Source organism: Cariama cristata, unplaced genomic scaffold (genome assembly GCF_000690535.1).
Source record: "Cariama cristata isolate BGI_N322 unplaced genomic scaffold, ASM69053v1 scaffold11101, whole genome shotgun sequence".
Taxonomy (NCBI): Eukaryota; Metazoa; Chordata; class Aves; order Cariamiformes; family Cariamidae; genus Cariama; species Cariama cristata.
In genome coordinates, this window is record NW_009598706.1 from 1 (window position 1) to 24,168 (window position 24,168).

The 24,168-nt window shown below is 38.0% G+C and overlaps 1 protein-coding gene across 1 annotated transcript; it reads right to left on the minus strand.

Moving 5' to 3' along the window:
- Positions 1-1,337: 1,337 nt before the first annotated feature.
- On the minus strand, positions 1,338-23,738 carry LOC104168718 (protein WWC3-like; the record flags this gene model as incomplete). Its single annotated transcript, XM_009709401.1, has 6 exons — positions 23,377-23,738; positions 18,108-18,217; positions 13,332-13,535; positions 10,131-10,207; positions 7,657-7,736; positions 1,338-1,467 (listed from the first exon to the last, which is right to left on the minus strand). Coding segments are annotated over exons 1-6 (963 nt in total), but the record flags the coding sequence as incomplete, so codon positions are not given.
- Between the last annotated feature and the right edge of the window lie 430 nt (positions 23,739-24,168).

Genomic DNA, 24,168 nt, shown 5'->3' on the forward strand with positions numbered 1-24,168 from the left:
CAAGGCCAGTAGTTAAGCTGCTCCAAGATCTCACACACAAGTCTTTAAATTACCACTTAGTTTCCTAAAATGTGCGTCACTGCACCCATGAAGAACTGCCTTCCTAATCATTTCTTGCTAGCCAGGCATGTGGAAGACTGAGAATCACTTTAAAACTTGGCCAACACAAAATATCAAATATGTTAAAAGTTGCCAAGGCAGAAACTTTTCATAGTGACTTAAGTGTTCTGTCTACTTGAACAAGGATTTGTGGTCCATCAGCTGACCTTTGGGTAATGCTTTGGAGACTGAATAACTGTATAACTATGGAAATCCATTATATGTAGATTACAAGCTACCCATATCATTTAACAATAATAATAATAATAAAATACCAGCGAAACAGTACTGCAGAGAAAACAGAAAGAAAATGTTCAAATGGCAATATTAACTTAGTATGGTCCCAAAAATTTAGGTAACAAAGATGCCTTTTTCCATAAAGAAGTTTGAAGACCGCGTGAAGATAATTGTCTTTGTCACCCCTCTGTATCTGCAGCATATTTGGATAAGTCTACGCTGAAGTCCCTGTGGTGGCAGAGGCTTGTGGCTCTTTGATCAAGCTCCTATCACATTAATGACGCAGACACAGCAACTGAGAGCTCAGAGCAGGATGCAGAATCTATTCAAAAGTTATATCACTGCTCAAGGCATGTATGTCCCCTCAGTCCTCAGGCTCTCATTCATAAAATAAAGTTTGCATGATGGTTTCTGTAGGCATTGTATTTAATCATACTCTTTGAGGGTTTTGTGAGAACATCTGAAATTAGTATGTGTCTTGATATGGATACTTAAGAAAATACTTATAAAAGCAAAAACATGATAGACAAACTGGTAAACATTTTAGCAAGTGAACTGTTGGTCCTACTTCAGTATAGATAATACAAAGAAACATGAAATAAAATGAAAAAAATACCATAGAACTTGAAGGTTTTGGGTTTTGGTTGGTTGGTTGGTTTTGGCTTTTTTTTTAATGCAGCCTACGTACTCCATAGCAGGTTTTGATACAGTCAGCAGCAATGGAAAGCTATATTCAATAAAGATACTGATCTAAATGTAAGGATAGTACATTATCTAAGACAAAAATATGAAACGCATATGAAGTCTTGTGTTCACAGTATAGACAATGACTACTAACCTCTTTCGAGTTGCCTGCTATAGGCAATTATCAAACAGAAAAATCAGTTTAGGCCACCCCACTTCCTTATTTAAACTTGGTAACCCCAATGCAATCACAAACAAGAAAATAAAGGTAGGTTATTAATTTTTAGCAGCTATTTGTTCAGTAACATATTTTTTACCTGCATAAGGTCCTGCCTTTCTTTTTCACCTGTGCATATAGCTTTCTTTATGGTTCGAAGCTCACTCATTATAGCTTGTGCCTCATCCAGTCTATAATTTGTATGAGCACTTGACATCTTACGGTCAATCCTGTTGAAAAGATTAAGACAAATTCAGGAATTTTCACATAATTAGAAAGCACATACACATTTTAAGATCTCTTGTTTATTCACGTACCACTTTATTTCCAGGAATGAAATGATATTCTACTTGGAATTAACAGAGCACTCAGTGCCAAGTACACTCTAAAGACAAAGTAATGCAATTATCTACCCAGGTTCTGCAGAACCAACAAATTTCTTCGTTTTAATGTCCTAATACAGAGCTTGCTTACAGGCAAAGTCCGTGGGCTATTTCACACAACAAAAGTAAAATCAACCTAAAACTAACCTACATCGTAATAACTCAAAAGATAGAGATGTTAGCAGTCTAGCTGTTGCATTTTCCATGCAGCACTACACATTGCAACATCTCTTCCAGGACTTTTACCCGATCTTGCTTTAGAAGTGTCTAACAGAGGCATTTCATTTTCTTGGGAAGAAATTTTTAATTCCTAAAATTTTATTGCAAATGCTTTCCTGCCATTATGGCCATCTTTGAGTATCTTTTCTAGAAGATATCATCGTCCCGCACTAAGGAACATCACATGTGACCATCTCAGAAGATTCTAAATGCAAACTGAGCAAGGAGCAAGAGGTCTACTCACTACATCAGGCTGAAGCACTACTAATATTTCCATCTTGACATAAAAATCTCTTAAGTAGGACATCCACTGCCTGAGTTTTCAACTTTTTTTCCAACAGTTCGCAGTAGTGAAGGACAACAAATCAGGATCAGAAGCCTAGTCCAGTGTATCATCTTGATAACTGGCTTTGATTTACAGATAAAGAACAAGACCAGAGACTCTACAGAACTTACTAGAAGAACCATTTGGTCTTGGATTTGTAACAAATGGCTATGGGACCTTAACAGGCTATCCACAGCAATTAGTGAAATTTGTGTTAAATCCCTGTTAAGATATGAAAACCTCAATTTTCCTGTTAATCTATCACAGAAGGTGTGTATATAGAAAAAAGGTGCTATGTGTAATGGTCCCTAAACCAATGCTAAGAATGAACACCTCCAGGAAAAGGTGTCTCTGGTTAACAGAATTAAAGATAAAACATACATCAGTTATTACACAGGACATCAGTTTATAAAAAGATAACAAGAATATTCAAACTCCATTTAAGATATTGAAAATAACTAAAAGTTTCAAGGTAGGTATTATGTTAAGCTAAGAGCATCAACAACACTCGCTCAGCATGTTCTGTCAGCTAAACAAAATCAGCAAAATTCCACTTGCAGCATATTACTTGCTTTAAAACTAAAATATTAAATGAAAAAACCAAAAGGCTTGAATGAAAATCCTGTGGGTTTATTGTGCAGCTCACAATATTTAGGAAAAAAAAACGCAGGTTGGGTTTCTACGGTTTTGGTTGGTTTGTTTTTTTACTGACAGTTCCTGCTTTTGGAGACAACACAAAGTAAGTCTGAACCTCAAGCTTTCTACTTAAACACAATTTTCCCCATGTTGCGTAAGAAAATACATAAGCTTTTATGATTTTTGGTTCAAGAACAAGAAAGGACTTAAATGTCATGTGGATTAAAGGTGGGGTTTTTGTTTGGTTGGTTTTGTTTTCCTTTTAAGATGTTTACTTGAGTCTTTACTAATTTTTAGTTAAAATCCTGAAAAGATTAGATAAAACCATAGTAAAACAACTAATTCAATTCTCTAAAAGTTACATGAAAAAGATAATGTGGTTTTATCTGAAGGTTACCTTAATGTTTAAGAACATAGGTTCCACACAGACCCAAAAATGCCTCCTACACAACTGCTCATTATACTGTTTGCCAGGTCCAAGGTGGCATTTCAGGAAAAGGAAATAATTTAATTTCAACCAGATTTTTGTCCGGTTACCCACACATTCAGGCTCCTGGACCTCACTTTGGAGCCCCACTTATGAATTGATATTTGTTTAAGGAAAGAATCAGAAAAGTTTCTACTGCCAGAAATATGTGCTTAAATCAGTATTGCTGTCAACCCAAATCGGCTTAAGTATCTTACAAAATTACTTGTTATTTATTGTCTGTTAATCTTCTTTTTCCCTCCTTTCACAGACTTCTAGTTCTGAAAGCCACAAAATTAATAGGAATCTTCCATTTTATTAATGGAAAATAGCAAAATACAAAGACAGATCAGACCTTTGTATGAACAGAAAGAACATTCAACTAATACACAAAACTATGAATGAAGTGTACATTTTCTGAGGAAGATGTTTCTAGGATACACAGACTATTAATACACTTGCAATAGTTTCAGTCCTACAGGGTAGTTTCCACATTCCTCTATTGTCCTCCACATGGTTTCAAATACGCAAGACTCCCGGCAGCCTCACCAAAGCACAGGTCTGTAGTTGAGTTAAAACCTAATTTTAAAGCTTCTGTCAGGTCTCATATCCTCTAAATGAGCCTGTAGCTACAAATTGTTGAGTCAGTCCTGACTCCCTGTCTCTCCCAACTTCTTTCAGTGTTCACTCCGCTCTCATGGCCAACTGGCCGAGTTTTCATTTCCTTTGTTGCTAAACGCCTTCTTCCTCCAGAATTCCTGCCGGCGAGCAGAAGGGTCACTGAAAACACAGGAGAGGAGGAACTGCTCCTTGTTCTCAGTCCCTGCCATCGGGTCAGAGGAAGGAGTTTGTTCCAGGAAAGGCTCATCTTTAACCCTGTAACTCTGGACTGTGACAGCATCAGCTGCACCTCAGGGCAAAGATGCCCACAGAGGCCGAGGAACATGGTCGTGCAGGGTGGGTTCTCTGCAGGCTTTAAACGGTGAGCTCTAGAAAGTCGCCAGTGGGCAAAGACAGACTGTGATGTCCAAAGGCTTACTGCAACATTGCCAAATTTGGATGAAATTGTAGAAAATACAGCCCTAATAAAAAGCTGCAGCAATACAAAGTTTGAAATTCTGACTGTATTGGAGTTGCAGAGGTATTAAAAAAACCTCAATCCTCTCTCCCCCCACAAACCCCCACTTTTCTCTAGTTGTTTGTGGTTTGGGTGTTGGTTTTTTTTTTTTATTCTCCTCAAAGATGGCCGAGCCATTTTACTAAAATTAAAAAGAACAGAAAACAAAACACAGTCCAAGGCAGACACTGTACGTGGAAAATGTCAATGCAAGAGATTTGCATTTAACAAAGGCATCTGAATCAGGCAGCAACATAAAACGATGGAAATACTGAGCAACCTGACGACCCTCACCACAAAATTTGTCTCTTCTCTGAGAGCTGTACCCAGCAGAGGTTGCACAGGAGGTCGCACAGCAGCAGGTTCTGATACCTGCTCATAATGCCATCCAGGTCAGATTTTCAAAGCAAACATTCAGCCAGATGTAAAGCCCAAAGCGCAACAGCTCCTAATATTGTTCTTGGCTTATACTTGAAATAAAGCGAAGAACATGGCTTTAAAAAAGCTGAACAGGATGCACGCCATTCTCACGTTGGCAGTTACTTGAAGATTTGACCTATCACAAGAAGGAAGAAAAATTATGCAGACCAAAAATTTAGAAAAGGAAACAAAAGGGGGAAATGTCTGAGATGTAAGAAACTTAAAAAAAAAAAAAAAACAAACCCCACAGCATTTTTGTTTTAAAGGAGGAGCAATGAGCTGCTTTTTCAACAATACACTTAATTTGTGGATATTCAAAAACTAAAATACTTCAGCTTTGGCACTTGACTTGAGTGACCCTTCTCTCCCAACAAACACAAGGGGTAGGGGAGAGATCCCCCAGGGACAACTTAGAGCACACTTAGGCTTTTAGTCTGGTTTGTCTGCTGACTACACAAGGAGGCTAGAGAAACTTCTCCAAATTGGCTCATTTCCTACTAGAATCAAAATGCTTCAAAAGAAAGCACGTACCTCATCAGAAAGGCAATTTAAAAAATTACTTAAAAACACAAAACAAAAACAAACTCACAGGCTTGTGGTTCACAAGTGAAGAAGTCACTGCAGAGCGCTGAGCTCACAAGGCACAAACAGGGACAGAAATTCACTGCGATCCCAGAAAATGCATGGGCAAAACGTTCTCCCCAGCTTCAAGCAAGCAAGAAGAAATGCCACCCAGCGCACCAACGGGACAGAGAGTGACTGTAGCAACAGCAGCAGTGAGTAACACCAAAGCACTGAGTTGTCATGCTTGAACTTTTAAACTAGATGATTAGAGTGACCACTGACTAATCAGATATGCTTTAAAATAATTCCTCTCTTGAATGTCTCCCCTATACCTCCCCGCCCCCCATCCTGGAGTATGGGCAACTTCACTTGGGCTAAAATCCAAGACTAACATTTGTATTCTTAATCATTCGCAGACTTTACTTTTCAAAAAGTTGCACTACTTTGCTGGACTATCTTAAATGAATTATATTTATTAAAACAATCTTGAGTTTCAAATAGCCTTCAAATACTTTCATCATCCTAGTCAAGTGGTTAGTCCTTTTACAAAACGACTGAACCTATACCCTTAAAATAACCCAATAACCAGGAGAAGGAAAACAAATGAAGAGACTAGAAGAGGCAAGGCAATTCTTACTCACTTAAAGAAAATATGATTAAGAATCTTAGGACAAAATTGCTTTTGTTCTGTTACTGCTTACATATCTAGGCCACCATCCTAAAACTTTGACTATACTTAAAATATTTGCATTTTCAATACACTGAGTGCTTCATTTTACTAATTTTCAGTTAAAATCATACATTAACAATTCCCCTAACTACCTGTAAATGCTTCATGTAGCCAATAAAAATACATTTATGCCTGAAAATGATTACATTGTAACTGCCAATGAAGGATTTTGGTTGAACAAGTTTTCTTCTCTGAAGCTTTTAAAATGCATTATAAAACAAAAGAAACTTGTACGCTTTAAAAAACCAAAACAAACAATATGAAGCGCACGGGCTACTCCCTCTCCTTTAAAACTAAAATCTCAGTATCTCCCTTTATATCGTTTTGTTAATGTAACACCAATCAAAATCAAAGCTGGAAAATAAGTAACCTAATTGCTCCAGGATCCCTGGAACTTTGCCAGAATTCCTGAAGCAAAAGTGTCCGCCCATGCTTTGTAGTACTAATGCAATAAATCCAAAGCTTCAAAATATTTCCACAGATACTGTACTTACGCTGCAAAACGCATCAGACATGCACAGTTCCAATGTTTTCGGGAAGCGCCTGCATTAGGCAGTTCGTTCCCATGCATGCTGGAAAAAAGGCCAAGATCTCTAAATGCATTGCCACATGTTCAAGGCAAATCCAAGAGCTGTTCCACATATGGTCTAGCCCCTGGCCTTGTTGAACAGATCTGGAAGTCACAACAACCTATGTTTACCTGCCATCTTTTCCATGGCCTGGCAACCTCCCTCCCTGTCCCGCTGGGCACCCCACATATGTGCTATGTGTATAGATGACCAAGCAGCACACAGATGGAAGTCACTCAGTTCCCATCTGATGGCCTGCAGGAAGAGTGGCAGGGAGAGGGTCACCACAACAGTTCACAATCTTTGCCACCACTGAGCACAAAGGAAACAGAGCACAGGCTGCTTAATAGCCCTGCAAGCAGTGGTAAATTGCCCTGAGCTACCTTTCCTCACAGGGAGGAGACAAGGAGTCACATTTACATGCACTCATTCTGCACACATGCAACAAAATCCAAGGTCTCACAGACCATGAGCTTTACAGTACACACGCAAATCGGCTATACCGTGCAGAATGAGATGGCCTGACCGTCAGGTAAAAGGAAGAAGCAGTGTTGTGTACAGCCTCCCCTCCCAGGAGAAGTACTGTGCCCAGCCAGAAAGCCTTGGTACTGTTCACAGGAAAACTACTCTACTGCATGGGGCTTCAGATTGTGCTCCAGGCAGTAGGTATCTCCAGAAAATGTTTGGAAAACATTTTAAAAATCTAACTCCACCTTAACAACATCTTCAGGAATAGTTAAAGAACAGGGCCTATAAAACTGTTTTCACATGTGGGTCTATGAAATCACCAGTCCAACCAATTCTGTCCAATCTTTCTTCCGTCATTTCACACTGTTCTCACCCCGCATCACTATCATAGGAGAAACTCTGAAGCAAAGCAATTAAGAGGTTTTAACTTTTTTTTTTAGTGATGCTTTTCTAAGAAATTAATTCCAAAGCGAATAAAGGAAAGAAGAAAAAAAAAAATCCTCCCACAAGCTCTTAACTTACTCTTGCAGAGTTTCCACTCCTTTTTCCTTATATTGCAGCTCCTGCTTCATCTGTGCCAATTCGCGTTTTAGCCTAGAAAGCTGAATATAACAAAATAATTTAGAAGTAGTAATATGTAACAGAAAGTTTCATAATAAAAATAATTATTTTTCAAATGCAAAATCTTAAGTTGTATTAAAAAATTGCAAGTGACAATCTAAGTTGTCTTTTTCTGCTTTAAAATTTGCATTAAAGTAACAGAAGACTTTCTGAAATACCATAAGACCCAACCAAACAGAAGTCACAACATTCAGCTTTCAAAGTACCAATTTCCTCATCTGTTCTATCGGTTTATATCTCCAACAGCTTATGCTAACAGCTAGCAAGTTTCAATCCATTTTTTTTTCTCCCCTCCTTGTAGCAGACAGACACCTCTCAACCCTCTTCAACTCTTTAGCCAACTTTAAAAAAGACTGAACATTCAATGCTGTTAATTTTTCAATTTTATGTGTGTGTGTGTCCCAAATTACCTTGATCCAACTAGCAAGCATAACTCAAAAGTGACAAAGCAGTGACGGCCCAAAAACATATTTTGTTTTATGAAAACCTCAGTAGGTTGTGCAGACCTCAGAAGAGCACTATCAGCACCAAGAATGATCTGCAAAGAAATAGCTTCTTGTCCTCCAAAGCTGAAAGATACCTGAGGGCAAAGGAGGAGAGGAGGAGGAAGATGCAAGGGACTATGGGGGGGCAGGGGGGGGAACACCGAGGTGTTTCAGTGTGTGGTGGTGAGACTTAAGACTGAACTAAGAGCCCAAAGAGGAGCAGGGATGGAAGAAAAAAAAGCTCTCTCTTCTGAAGCTATCAAACTTGGTACCTTTTCTAAAATACACCCAGAGTGCTCTTGATTTTCATGTGTATGTCAATAAATGACAAAACCATTAGTAAAAAAAAAGTTTTAAAAAAGTAAAAAAGATTTAAAAAAAAAAAGAAAAAGAAGAATTCCTACATATTGAGGCACAGATTAATTTTGTCAGCCCTACTCCAAGAGTGAGGGCTTCACAGCAGTTCTGGGCAGCTAAACCAGTACCATCAGAGTCCCACCTTCCTGTATGGCCCTCCCTTCCCCACGTACTCTTGCCCTTTCCTCAAAACTCATCACACCAGCCCCCCAAATGTTCCTATACCCTCACCAACTCTTTCAACACTCACCAAAAATAAAATGAAAAAATGCATCACCAGTATCACGTACACAGCCACTTTACAGTGAACGTTTTATTCTATCACCTGAAACAACTCAATGCCTATGCACACATTCAGTTGAACAGGTTATCCTATGCACTTCAATCGTTTTGGTTTAAGATAGAGGAACAGAGAGAAACAGTCATGTAACTGAAGACCTTGTTTATCTTTAAATATTATTTAAATAAATAAGGCTTATTTTCTTGCTTAGAACATGCTGACATTTAGAGTATGTAAAACAAGCAAACACTAGTCAGCACGCAGTAAACATATACAGATAGAATAAATGCCTTTGAAGGGTGGTGAACAAGATTTATTTTCAGAGGCGCTCATGTGAAAAGTGGTCACTACAACAAAAATGGAACACTATCCTGCAAAGATAAGTATTTTTTATTTATTTTCTGAGCTGAGTGCCTGGCATGCTAAATTCCATTTTATCTATTAATAAAAAGAAACATATAATTTAGAAACAGGTTCTAGAGCTTAATATTATAAACCACTTTTTATAATTGTTTATGACTGCTATATCAATTTGCTTGAAACTAATGTGCAGATTTCAACCCTTTGCTAAAGCAGCGTGGGAAAAATTCAAGAAGTCAACTATTCTTCTTTCAGCAAAGACAGTACCAAAAGCATGATTCTAGTTTAAAAAAAAAACATCACATATATAGAAAAATGGAACATTTTTATTACAGAACTGCCTACCACTGTCAGAATGCTTAAACTCCCCTCCTCTCATAGAGGAGCTCTGGCCAAATGAGCTACAAAGTTCTATTTGGCCAACATGTCTATGAATTGTGAACAGATTTCCAAATAAATGGCTAAATCTAGAGTTCACTGACATCCATGGAACCCCACTGAAAATGGGTAAGTGGGAAAATATGAAGACAGTGGGTTTGAACTGCTCTTAATCAAGAAAGAATTTGGCTGCAGAGTATTTACTAGTTGTGGCAGTTTGCACAGAGAAAGCAATTTCTGAAAGCCTGGCTGACTTTGCCTCTGACATCTGTGACAAAAATCTTTACGCTTGTAACATGGAAAAAGTATTACTTTGCAATTGACTGAAATGCAGTAAATATAGACTCCTTTTAATAGAACAATAGGTCAGAGTGGAAAAGTAGTTTTTAACATTGTATTTCCAAAAATGCATGCAACATCTAGTGTAAATGCTAAGGTAAAGAAAAAAATGCATAGTCCTCCTCCCTTCCCCATGCCTAATTCATATTTTTACAAAATGAAAAAAGATTACTCACTCTGTCACGACGGCTGGCTATTTCTGCTTTAATCTGATATGGGTCATACTTGGTATTAGTTGAAAATCCAGAGAATGCTAAACAGATGGAAAACAGTATTTTACTTTTTTTTTTTCTTCTTTGATACACTTGTTAAGATGTGGCACTATCTAACAGACCATTGCATTCATTCTTCGTGTTACAAGTCACTAGATTTTAAAATAATCCTCCGTGCTAAAGTACAACTGAAGAATTACCTTTGCCCTGCCTGAATATTTTTTTTTTTGGTTCTGAACAACAACAAAATTGTATATAGCAGCACTGCACATTGCCTAAAAGGAACTAGCTTCTGTGACAGGATGGTGGTATTAACTGATGCAAGGAATCTGTCTAATATTAACAATTGCTAATTGCTTCCTAGGTATGTTGCATGAACAGTACGTTAGGGATTAAAGTAACGAAACTATTGTCAGAATAAAATTCAATTGGCCATGGAGAGAAGTTGCCTCCTAAAGCAACAGCGTAGGGGACCGACATATAGATCAGCCTCTGGCAAGTGAGCTTTAACACAGCGCATCTAGAGTCAAGCAATGATTTCAAGCTGTGGCATTACAAGCTAAAGCCTAGACAGATGAAGTAAAGGTCCTAGAGGACAGGCTGGGTAAGATGAACCATGATTTATTGAGCCATCCACAACAGCACTGGCCTACTGAAAAATGACTGGTATGTGAGTGGATGGGGTTGTGCCGTTAGACCCACCACCCTGCCCTAGACCTGAAGGCTGCTGCTTTGAAACCCATATCCGTGTCTGTGTTGCACTGCGCCTTTTGACTCTCGAAAGAATACCGTAACGCCAAGGTCATGTCGAGCACGCAGGAACTTGCCAAAATGAGTAGTCATGCCTGGACTAATTCTCTAAATCCAGGATTTTCTATGGAATTTTTTTTCTCCCCTTTTTAAAAACAGTGCTGATCACAACTGAGTCACAAAACTGCTGCATGGGCACCTCCCTGCCAACCCACAACCACTGAGCTCACGCCACCTCCCACTCATGAGCACACGACACTGAGTCAATGGCAGCACCCACAAGCAAAGAGGAGGAAAACAGTTTCTGAAGTTTTAATTCTTATAATGCAACAGATCGAAACAAGTGGTGGCGGAGGCAGGAATATTCGCAACATAACCACCCAACTTTGACTATCTAACTCCACTTGAATTAGGAGTCTAAAATTTCTGTACGATAAATGGAGAAGCAAGCATCCTAGAGCGGAGCAGAGGAGTCAAATTAAGAAAAACAAGTGGAGAAGCCTTGGGGAATCTTGAGTTGACAGCATGATTAATCCCCAAAGGGATTTTATTTCTTTTTAAATGCACCATCTGACTAATCAGCCCATCCCATTTTCTCAAAACAGATGTATATGACCTTAAACCAATATAAACTATATTAACACATCTGTAGAAAATTAAAATATTTTTTCATCTCAAAACAAGTGAAAGGTTTTATTTAAATGATTTTACAGTATCTCATTATCAATTCCACAGATAAACCTAAAAAAAAATAACCTATCAGAAGACTGAGAAACATAAAAGTCAACTGACATAGCATTTGCATTCATGTATAGATAACCTCCAATTTCATCATTTTCAGTCATATTTTGTTGCTGTTTCAAGCAACTTGTTTTTCCAAGAGCTTTAAAATAGGAAAACATGTTATATTTTTCTAGTATATTATCATCTTCAACACAAGGTTCTTTCTGTATATCCACCTGAAGTAACTCAACACAATGTCCCACAGAACTATTGCAAATCTTCAAAAAACAAAAAGTCCAAGCTCCCAGAAAAGTATTGTAATAAATGTATATTTAGATTTTATAATCTAAAAAAATACAATGACATTATCTCTTACCCTCTTCCAAGTCTTTAAATAGTAGTTAAATACTCCTTAAACAATAATTTCTTTTAAAAAAATTTTTTTAGATTTAAAAAAAATTTTCTTAGTAAGGAAAAAAAGTTAATATTTCTTAATAACTCTTAAGAAATTTCAACAGGGAGAAATAAGACTAGTCACAACTGTTCGGTTATGTCACAAACTAAATCATAGAATACATCTATTTAAAACTAAATAAAAAGATGACATAAACCCAGTTCAACAGTAAAAGAACACTTGGTCAAGACCATCTGGGACACCTCAGCCCTAGAAAACATCTTTTATTCAGGATTTTGGTATACATATGAATTACCTTGGATTAATAAATACTACTGAATCAGTCGCTAAACACTTCTATCCAGATGTCTGCTTTAACCCCCTCTCCATGGTCAGGTTTCTTGAATTTTTTCAGAAAGGGCTTAGCAGAGCTTCCCGTACCTATCAGGTACTTGGTGTTTACCAGCAAATCCTGTAGTTAAACAATGGCTGTACACACAGCAGCCACCAAAAAGCCAACAGTGCAGTGAAACTCCACTACGTTTCCACATGGCTGGTGGGTATATCCATTTGAAACACTTCTTTGAATCTTCAGCAAAAACACCTTTTCCTGTTGTACCAGCCAACAGCCATGACAGCAGTGCAACAACTTCAGATTTCAGAAAAAAGTGTATCACGTACTCCAAGCTACCAGAGACGCCTGAAGAATGAAAAGGGCAGGAAATCAAGGCTCTACGACCTACAGCACCAGCATTAGGATCAGAGGCTGGCATTCAAGAATGAGGTGCACTAATGAAACACTGCTTCCTATTTCATGGTCAGAGGTACTCTTGACCACAACACCTTGTCCACAACACACTTTTTATAAAGTTGATAAACCGACCATGGAGCTGCAGAAGGCTTCCCCTAAGCTGATAGTTCCCCTCCGTGTCAAGGGTGGAATAAACCATGAATTTAGGAGTGCAAATATGTCACTGGACCAGCAACATTAAATCTTGTCTTTGTTGCCTTGCAAGAAGCATCACTATGGCTGGCTCCGAGATGGCTAGAGATGCTAGCCGGGATACATCCCTGTTTAATGTTAAAAAGGAATATTCTACTAGACCTAACAGCAAATGGAAGTCCCTGAATAGCACAGTCGAAGGATAGCACCTCACTTCTATAGTCAGGATCTTCATTCTATAGTCAGGATCTTCATTCAGAGGAGAACCAGGTGATGGAAACACTTCACACTACTTCTTAACACGACATGTTGTGAGAGGCAGGTGGGTAAATCAAGAAAAGACTAGTAAACTTACAGCTGGCATAAGAACGGCTGTCATCCTCACACATTTTGTGCAATTGTTGATATTCTTCTTGGGCAAGTTCAAAACGCTGCTGCTTTATTTGGTAAATCTCTTTCTTGGCATTGAGTGCCTCCTGGGCAACTATTAAATATTCCTTTAGCATGCGTTCCTGCTCCCTTCTCCATTGCTCCCTTGGGTCCTCAATTTGTGTGAGCTCTAAGGAGAAAAGCATAAAAAGCCAAAAAAATTTGTAAGACACTTTATCCCACAAAGTACAAATTATTTTGTTAAGGTCTGTTCTCAACTAGCACACCTAGCACCGCAGTGCTCAAAATCACTCCAATCTGGATGAGAAGAAGGAATGATTCAGAGTGGAAGAATAGGAAAAGCCCTTTCAAATAGAAAAGGCATTTAAATTTGAGTCTTTTCTTTACAAACTAGAAAAAACCCAAAGAAAACAGTGTTTTGGCTCTCACCTTCCCTCATAGCCAACCTGAAAATCCTGAGAACCACCTAAAAACCCAGAACCACACAGGAGAGTGAATGGTATCTCGCTGCTTAACCCGTAACTCTATAAATACTTGGAACAACCTTAGGATACTACAACCAACTTCACAAGTATAACATCCTGGAACGTCAGTGACTACACCTGCGTAATTAGGAAGAATAAACACAAATCAAAAATAGGTTTCCAGTACAAAATCTTTCCTGTATAAATGGATTTTTCAAGGTTATTACCATACAGCAATCTCTTTGCAGTTGCAAAGACATTTGAGGAGGACAGACACACTAAAATCCTAAAAAATTATTGGCTAATTTGTTTTCTTTTGGTGGCGATGCTCAAGCTAGCAAATATGTTTTACATGAGAACGTGCGTGTCAAGTCTCACATTTAAATGAATGTTAACTTCTGATGACTGAGGCTCTACTGGCAAGAAGTTCCTGCAGATGCAATGTCAGTGTTCAAAGTAGTGGCAGAACCTGCAGTTCAATCAGAAGGTAAGCACCTAGTCATTTTTTCCAGGCTTTGTTTCTCACAGGAGATGAAAGACAGTTACATTTGGTATTAATCTTGCGTACATAATTCAGTATATTGATGTCAGTGATTAAATAAGAAATTATAAAAGATTGAGCCCAACACATTAAGACCTCTAATGGTGTCAAGGCCATGCTAGCAGCTCTACCATTTGAAAGCCATCTGAAAAGCACATAAACAAAAAACACAAAGCTCATCCATGAGCAGTACTTCCAACAGATTTGTATATTAGGTTCCTAATAATCTTTTCTCTCAACAGCTGTAACTTTTCTCTCCCCACAACTCCTCACATTGCAACAGTATAAAGATCATGCTCATAGTTCTGCAATTTCCCCTCACATCCCAGAGACCTCTGATTCTCAGCACCACCTTCTGGCTCCAATGCCCCCAAAGTACCTCTGCAGCCCAGGACAGGACATGCTGTGGCTTGTCCCAGTCTCCATATATCCTTTTCTACATGCAGGGCAAGCAGAAGAAAACAGAGTTCACATCGCAGCCCATCCTTTACTGAGGGCATGATAATTTGCAATGCTATCTCATCTGTCCATAAGTATTCCTGAAATCTGTGCAAATTTAATAGTCTTAAAACCGCTAATCCCCTATGGAAACTATGCAGAAATTAATAAATATTTACAAAACAGAAAAGCTGGATCCTAGTGTGTGTCTCTTTCTGAATAGGAAATTAATAGTTCTAATCTCACTAAACAGCCAAGGCTAAAATGTTATCTTGTATCACATGTTAAGTTTCTGAGGTCCTGTACTACAGGGTGCTGCATCTCTTATCAAACTATTTCAGAAGCCTTCTCAAAAGCTAGCAGCATTATTCTGAGGCAAAAAACTTCTTCAGTACAGTAGTGACCTTTTCTGTTTTAGAAAGTACAGAGGCTTCACTTTGCCCTGGATTTCTACACAAGTTTGTCATGTAACAACAAAACTAAAGCTACGGTGTATGACAAAATCCACTTCCCTCATTTCCTTATAATCAATTAAAAAATACATATATACACTACAGTAATTCAGTAACAGCCCCAGACAAATGCAAAGAATATATTATTCCCTCACTAGGGAATGCCCAGCTGGTTAAAGGAGACTTCAAAGGCTCTCAAGACTCTGAGGAGGAGGGAAAGGAATTCTGCGGCTGGCAGCCACCAAGGTTTTTAAGCAACAGTTGGACAAGAGCCAAGAGCAGCTTAGTAAGGGTGTCAACAAAGTACTGAATTTACAGAACAAGATGGAGATCAGGGTTGGAAGCACCATTGAGATTTACAGAAGATTCCTCTGTTCTTGGGATTTTTCAATGTAAATGTAAAGTTACTGCCTAGAAATCTTTTTATTACTTTCTGGGTAAACAAACACAGCAAGAGGCTTGGAAAAAATCAGATGTATTACTGTTTCCTTTTAAAAGGTGCAAGGGCAAAAAGCTTGAGACGCTGCACAAAGCATGAGAGGTCCCTGGTAAGCATAACTTTAGAAAGACTTTCTTTGAATTATCCCTTGCATTTTCTCACAGTATTTCTTGAAACTGAAGCACTTCTAATTGTTTTGTCAATTAACACAGAACTCCAATGCTGTATAAAACATTTAACCCGGTCAGCCACAAAAGGCAGTCCGAATGTTTTCACGTGGAAGTTGCAGTTCCAAGTATTTTAGACATAGTTCAGAATACAATGTAAAGGACTCATTTCAGAAAAACATTTCTTCAGTTCCTACACCATCTCTGCCACTTGCCTGACACCATCTCATGATGCATATGATTGTCTACTCCTTAGTTCTCACTTCTACAAAGGGGTTAACGTAGTCTTGATTGGTGCCTTTGTTGTCCGCAGTTTAAAAACTGGACTGAATATCCTACCAATTTTTGAATAACGATTATCCAGCTATAATATCAACTCTGTCTTCCCTCTGAATATAAATCTTGCTTGTATATGCAAGCACTGTATTAGCCTAAGGGTGACAAACCCATTTTGCCATGACGGTTGAATTACCATTTAGGATAATATCTGTGGGCTGCAAGTAATTAGTTATCATGAAAGAGACAAATTTTGCAACCTTGTTAATTGCAGAATGATTCCTTTCACTCAGTTCAGCACTGGCCCTATGAAGTTTCTATCCCTCTGTTCATATATTGCCTTTATTTAATGCCTAATATGATTAGCTTTACTTTCCCAGACCCATTTATATTAATCTTCTCTTTCTGCGCCTTCCCACTGAGCATCTTGGAATTCAATTGTGCTCTGCAAAGACTCTCTTCTACAGTTTTTGCTCTCAATTGCACAGAAAAAAATGCAAGCCAGATCTGACATGCCTATAATGATTAATATCCTTTCTGTAAGTTCAAACTTGATGTCTGTGGTAAAGCAGCTAATAACAAAGTCTGAAAAGCAAAACGGAGTGATTTCTTTTGCATGCGATGGTGATTGTTAGTCCTATCAAAGACGCTGATCAGTAAAATGCTTCAGTAGCTTTTTTTAGTCACAGCATTGCAAAGGGAGTTCATGTTCTACTCATTATCTATAGGGACTCCTAAAGCCTTTTACGAATTTCAGGTAAAAAAAGAAGAGCTGTCAACAACCTTGCATTCATGCACGTGTACCTATGTTGGTATAAGTGCACTCCATTACTGTCCTGCGATGTAAGCCTCACCTTTTATTAAACTTCAACATTGACTAAAGTTACTATGACAGTTTAAACAGCAATCATTAAGCTACTGCTTCTTTTAAACAGAGTTATTGTAAGAATTACCTAACAGTCTGTATTTATTGCTTTTCAATTGTCTCAGCTATCTATCCTTGTGATCAGTGCATTAACAGCTCTTTAAAGTTTATTATTTAATTTGTGATCTTTGTTAATTCCACAACAAGTAAGTACCTGTGTGGGTCAAATAATATCATGGGAACATTTGTTATTCTGTTATTACTTTTTAAATAAGTAATTGTGAAACCACAATATACAAGTAATTCCAATGACAGAAGGAAGCCAAAAACTATTTCTACGCTTTTATTTTTTAATTGACTAGATTTCAAGTAGATAGTATTGAGGTTGTTTTTGCAGATTATACTATTTACACCATCGTGATAGCCCATACAACTACTTTATTCTTTCCTCCCTCCCCACCAACTGCCAATTCCCACAATATTGAAAGCATTCACTCATTGGTGGTAAGATGATTAATGACAGCAGCACAACAGCAGCAGTAGTACAAAGGTCTAAAGATAAAACATTTTTTTAAAAGTAGAACTGGTAAATGTGCCAGACAGTGGTGTGTTGTGTTGTCTTTTTGACAGGACTTTGTACTGTATTAAAGCATAAAACATACGTTGCTTAAGAGAGGATAAGATTATTGTATTTCATAGTGCTTCTAATTAAAAATCAGCACTTTTTTTATCAGAATGTATTTTGTCTTCCAATATAGAAGAGTGAACTATGGATGGCTGGAAAAATAGGAAATACAAGAGCATAGCATGAAAATCTTCTTAATTGACATATAACAAAAAACAACAACAAAATTACTGATACTCGACAGTATGACAAAGCAAAACAAAATAGTTTTATACACTATAACTCAATCATAGGTTGTAAAATTCTTTACAAATGGAAGAAGGATTGTGCCCCCACTTGAAAGACGAGAAAATACATACTGCAAGAAATTATCTATATACATTTTCTCACTGTAGTGTAAGGTGCACAAAAGTTAGTGCCATGAGTTAGCACCAGCCAGCTAGAATTCCTCAAAATAATCATACATCTACTCACGATTTATGTGGTCCATATAATAAACTCCAATCTGTTGATCGTAAACAGTTTCCCATCCTAAAGGAAGCTCATCACCAACACAGTCAGCAAATGTCAATGGCTTTGTAATCCTGTAAAAATAAAAATAAGACAAATAAATACAAAAGGTGCAGACTTTACAGTGCAATGAAGGTTACTACATGTTTTGAAGACACCTCCATCATTTGATCACAAACTAGTTATGCTGCTTAGGAATGTGCTAATAATTACAAACATACAGTTTCAAAATAAAATTTCATTTAAATATGCTGACAGATACTTCCCAAACAGGTAAGACAAGCTTCTCCCTTCAAGTTTCTATGTTTAACAGTTTAATTACAATGGCATGCAGTCCCGCCAGTTTTTCTCCCATATTGCAAAAAACACAAACATGAAGCTGGAGTTCACTGCTGCTAAAAATTACTAGAAGCGTTATAGGCTTTAACTTCTTTAAGGTGTCAAAGCAGTATAATTGTTTGTCCTTAAAAAAAAATGAAATAAAATTTTAAGAAAGCACTACATAATTGATTTCTCTTTGCAGTTACACATTTCCAACTATTAATGATATTCTGTTGGTCCAGACCCATCCAAATTACTTCCTTTCCCTCAAAAAGAAAAGGGACAAACAAATGTCTCTAAAGAATTCTGAAGCCATTAGAGCAAAAACAGTAACTAATAAGTAACAGCATTACCATCTAGCAGCTTAAAATATCACACACCTTCCTAAGCAAACTCTTGATAGACCACTGGGTAACAGAAAACCAAAACAGCCATTTCAGTATTGGCAGGAATGTTGAAAATACTGGCTTACATATTCTACAAAGATTCTAAACCAACACTGTTCTAGAACATCAAGGTATATAAAAAATCTAGGAAAAACTAATGATTCAAATAAAAAAATCCTTAACATTCAGTTGAATCACGTCTATTTCCCAAATCATCATTTTAATCATTACTTAACCCCTAAGATAATGTTTTCCTCTAAAAGCTGCCATAAAATTCTTTTACAGAAAAGCTATTCGTATAGTCATGTCAATTATGCACGGGGTATAGATCCAACAGCTTCAACATTTATTCATTGAGGCATTTCTAATACCCAGAATGATGACAGCTTTGCAAAGATTAAATACATGCCTTAATTTAGGGACTGACTTAAGTTTGGCATAACCTACTGCATAACACCGTTTGGCGTAAAATGAAAATTCTGTTTGTATGTAATAATACCCAATTAAGGTTTCCTAACACCAGATTTGGACTATGCTTACAAATACACTGCAGAATAGACACATCATTGGGACTGGTAATTGCACATCATCTGATAACACCTGTATAAAACAGTAACTTCGTCTGAGCTAAAACATGCCTGTCTTTGAACTAGAAGTCCTTCCTCACCCCAAAACAAAACCAACCAGAAGAACCCAATAGTAAAGACTTCAAATGATGGAAATACCACTATGGCTACATTCTAGCTGTTTCAATGGTTCAGTAAGAGCATCATTCAACCACTAATAAAAAGCACGTAACTTCGCACACAGCAATCAGAAAAACGGCATTTCTCTGCCTCCTAATAATATTTTAGTATTCCTGAGATTAAAGTGTTTGAAATTAACTGCAGTAGAATAATAATAATAAATATATCCTTACTAGCTTAAATGTAACCTTTGTACAGCTCTGTACAACAGTACAAAGATCACGTTATTTAGGTCAAATAATAAAGAGCTTGATCATATGCTATGGATTCTCAAACATGTATAAACAGTTTAATATGATGAAGATGTACACAAACTTGTGCATCACTGTTCAAAGTAAAAATTTTCCATTACTGACAAATACATAGTTTGTATCGTGTAATCATGCAAATCCAAAACCACTGTATTCAAGAAAGAAAATGTTACTATGGACTGGTATATCCATTCTTTCAGTAATTCACCTAGCAGTCAGGAAGACCAAATATTGCCAAAATACTTCTGATCTCCCTGGAATTCAGTCAAATATTAAAAATATAATGTGCAGCATTTTTTCTTAAACTCTCATGTTTTTGTTCTGAAGACATCATGTTTACAATTTCTCAAACTAGTCTAGACATCAGCTCCTAGATTACCACACTATAGACAAGATTTTCTTTGGAATGAGTTATGAGACATGCTTGCCTGTTATACAAACACACCCTCACCCTTTATTCATAAATAAAACCTGCACATCATACTCTAACCTTTCACACTACAAGAACTTTAATTCAATGCTCTCCCTGATCCCACCAAGGCTTAGACTTCCAGGACAAGGACAACACTCACTTTCTGGAAAAGGGAGACTGAAGAAAGCCAATGCATCTGGTCTAACTGGGTTTCATTCCAGTGTTATAAAGCGTGCATGACCAGTTTAACTAATAGTTTTGAAGGAAACCTTGTAAGAAAAAGAACACATGAAAAGCTGTCTTCTAGATATTCAGACCACTAACAACTTGATGTTGCTCATTTTAAACTACATTCAAAGTTGTTCCAAATTGGATTCCCTTCAGACAAAGCATAACATCACATTGATTCTCAATTCAGTCACATGTATATCTATGCAGCTTGAACATTCTTCAGTCAGTTCATCTAGGTCAAAACATGCAAAGCTTAAATAAACTAAGAACTAGAAGTTTCTCCCTGTGTTTTGCACTGGGTTAACTATGTCAACTGAAAAAAATACATTTCTGGTTTAACCAGCACAACTCTCGGGACAAGATTATTTTTTTCCAGTTAGGGAAACTCAGGGTTTCCAGAATAACAAAGACAAAATGAAACCGGTGCAGATATGGATATTGGAGGTCAGCCACAAATTACAGGAGTAGACTGCTGAAATTAAGTATCTTCTGGAAATACTGCTTTATCCTCTGGGGCTTTTTTTTTTTTAATTATCTTAAGCACTGTAAAATAGGAGAGGTCTTTTCTGCTTCTATATAAAGAATTGTACAAGATAAAAGTACATCTGTTAAAACATTTCAAAGTATTAAAGACAAAAATCTTTCTGAAGCATTATGAAGACAGATAAAGACAGAATAAAAATGCTGCCATCTTTAATTAAATAAAAAACAGAGCTGCCCTGAACTATGCTATTCACAGTAGTAAAAAATAACTAAGGCATTTTATCTATCACCAGTGATCATCTCCTGTCCCTCCCACAACAACTGGTAGACACTAATAAGAAGGTTCTGAACTTCCACCTGAAGACAGAATTCCCCTGGGACCAGTTTACAACATTAACTGGTTTTGGACACTGGATCTACAGCTCAGGTACAAGTGACAGCTGCCCACAGGGGCCAATTTTGCATACAAAGAGCCAATCATAACTTCAGGTTAACTGATTTGCTGATTCTTCGTTATCTTGGAATTTTTATCCTTTCCAAAAGTAACAATGCTCTTCAGTCATTAGGCACCCAATCTTTTCTGACTCTGAAACCCTTCAAAAGCAAATACAGAAACATCTAAGAAAGCTTCCATAACCCAAATCCTGCACACCAAGCTGAGAGAAAAATCTCTGAGTACTGTCATGCACCTTGGATCTGCCACCTCCAACTCTGCCCAAATTAAATGTTTTTGTTAAGAAGAAATAGGAGTCTGGTATTTGCATGTAGTAAAACAGACATCTCTGAAAATCCAAGTTTTATTAATATTTTCTCTGCATCAATTATCAAGCTAAACAGAATACAGAAATCAAACTACAAAATAAAACTGAACAGTTGAATAAAACTATTTCTGACTAAGAATTGTTCTTCCTTCTCTTTGCATACTTATTTCGTATCTTTATCCATTACCCATACACAGAAGTATTCCAGAATACATTACTACAGCTTTCTGAACATGCAGCAGCAACACAGACACTTCTTGAATGCATCAGTTCATGGCGGGGAGTGGGTAGGCAGGAAAGAAGATGGCAAAAGGTAATGGTTAAATACCATTTTAGATAAGTTACTGCAAAACTGCTCTCAGCTTTTGTATACCTTGTTAACAGAATCTAATTTCAGACCCCAAAAAACCCACAGAAAACCTCAACCTTTAAATAATAAAGGAACACTACTGGGTTCAAAGAAAAAGCATACTTCAACTCTCCAAAACACAGTTTGACTGATAGCATGGGGCAGCAATTCCCTTATCATGGATTTTCAAAACCAGAACCAGATCACCAAAATCACAAGGCATCAGAAAATATTAGATAAGATCCTCAGTCTTCCCATTGCCCTGATGCCACATCAGAGGGCCCTGGCGGCTTGAAATCCCTAGTTCTAATTGAGCAAAACTTCCCCTGGGAAGAACTAAATTAAGACAAACAGAGCCTGTTTTTGCAAGATCTTGAACAGGAAATCAAAAAGGTGTTTCCAAAGTAGAAACGCCGCTGCAAAGCAGCTGCCATCTCTCAAGACAACATCTAGATGCCTAAATTACATCCAGGGTCACCTTATCTTCCGAAGTGGGCCTGGATGAAGAGGAAAGCACTAACTATGAAGGTGAATTATGAAAAAGAACCACCAAGTTCTGAAGAAAAGCCACCATTTGTAGGGGAGACAGAAGGAAGGATGTAAGAACAGCAACTGCCAACAGTGCGTTTATTTTTGTTCCCGATTTTGGTCAGGTCCAACAGCAGAGGCAGAAAATGTCTAATAAAATTTGATACTCCTCAACAGACAGCTAGGAAAAACATTCTCTTGAATCTGATCTCAGTCTGAACAGCCATCTAATGGGATAGATGGTTTTGCCTGACAAATGTGAATTACAGGCTAGGAAACTGTATTAATTCACATTACGGACCTGAAAAATACCAGGCAATTTAAAAATGAGTAACAGTGTAACTAGAAAAGAATTAAACATTCTGATAAATTTAATAATAGTTTATCCAAAGTATTATGCTGAGTATTTTACTGAAGTGTCACCATGCAAGAAAGAGAGAAGGCAAAGTAAGAAATCATGCACGCACTTGAAAGCTTTCAGCCAGACATTCGTTTTTCTTTCCTCCTTTCAAAACATGGATTTAAGTTACAGCCATTGTTACAAAAGTCAACTAATCCTCTTGTCTTGTATCATGGCTCTTATTCCCTCCAACTGCACAGAAAAAAAAAAAAAAAGAAAAAAAAGAAAAAAAACAACCAACAAGAAATTGAGCGGGAATGGAAGACGATTTTTTTGTGTGTTGTTGTTTCACAGACAGGGGTGAGAAGAGTTGTTTACACTGGGGTGTGGGGGGGTGTGTGTTATTTTGTTTTTAAAAGTCACACCGCAGTCCCAGAGGCACTTCATGGACATCCTCCACCACCACAGCTCGGGCCCGGGCAGCAGCGCGCCCCAGGCCTGCAGCACCTCCTCTGGGAGACACCGGGAGGGCCTGTGCCCACCCCAGCTCTGCCACGACCCCCCAGCGGCCCCAGCCCCTGAAGAGAGCAGCCCTCTCCTCAGCTGCCACTGCCTCCCACCCCACCACGCAGGGCAGGGACACGTCCCGCACACGCTGCCCGGCGGGTGAAGCAAGGAGCTTCCTCCGCGGTTCAGGAACAGCTGTGCAGCAGGTAGGCCCAGGCAGCCTCCCCTCAGAGCGGCACACGCCAGCCAGGCACGGGCTGTTGGCAGCAAACGCCACCATGAACTCCAGATCCCCTCTTCCAGCACTCTGGAGTACACCATGGGTTTCCTCGCTCTCCGTCCTCTGTCACAGACTCAGCTCTCCTCAAGTAGCCAAGTCATAAAGACAAGCTGGCTCTTGAAATAAGGTTTGGCATGTTACATACTGACTGTTTAGTCAAAAGTATACCAAAGCTCGCCAAACTGTATGTATCTTTTCAAGATAAAAATCCCTTACAACTTTTTTCTTAGTCCAATTGATATATCTTCATTTTACTGCAAAATTTAACCTCAAGTTCTGAATAAAATAACTTCCTGAACATCTACTCAATCCTTCACTAGCATAAATCCACAATACAGATGGCCGGACATAAACTTGCACAAACGAGATTCTGTGCTCAGGACAAAGCCCTAAAGAAGGTAACTTGTATTCAGAGTCATCGCTGGGATAC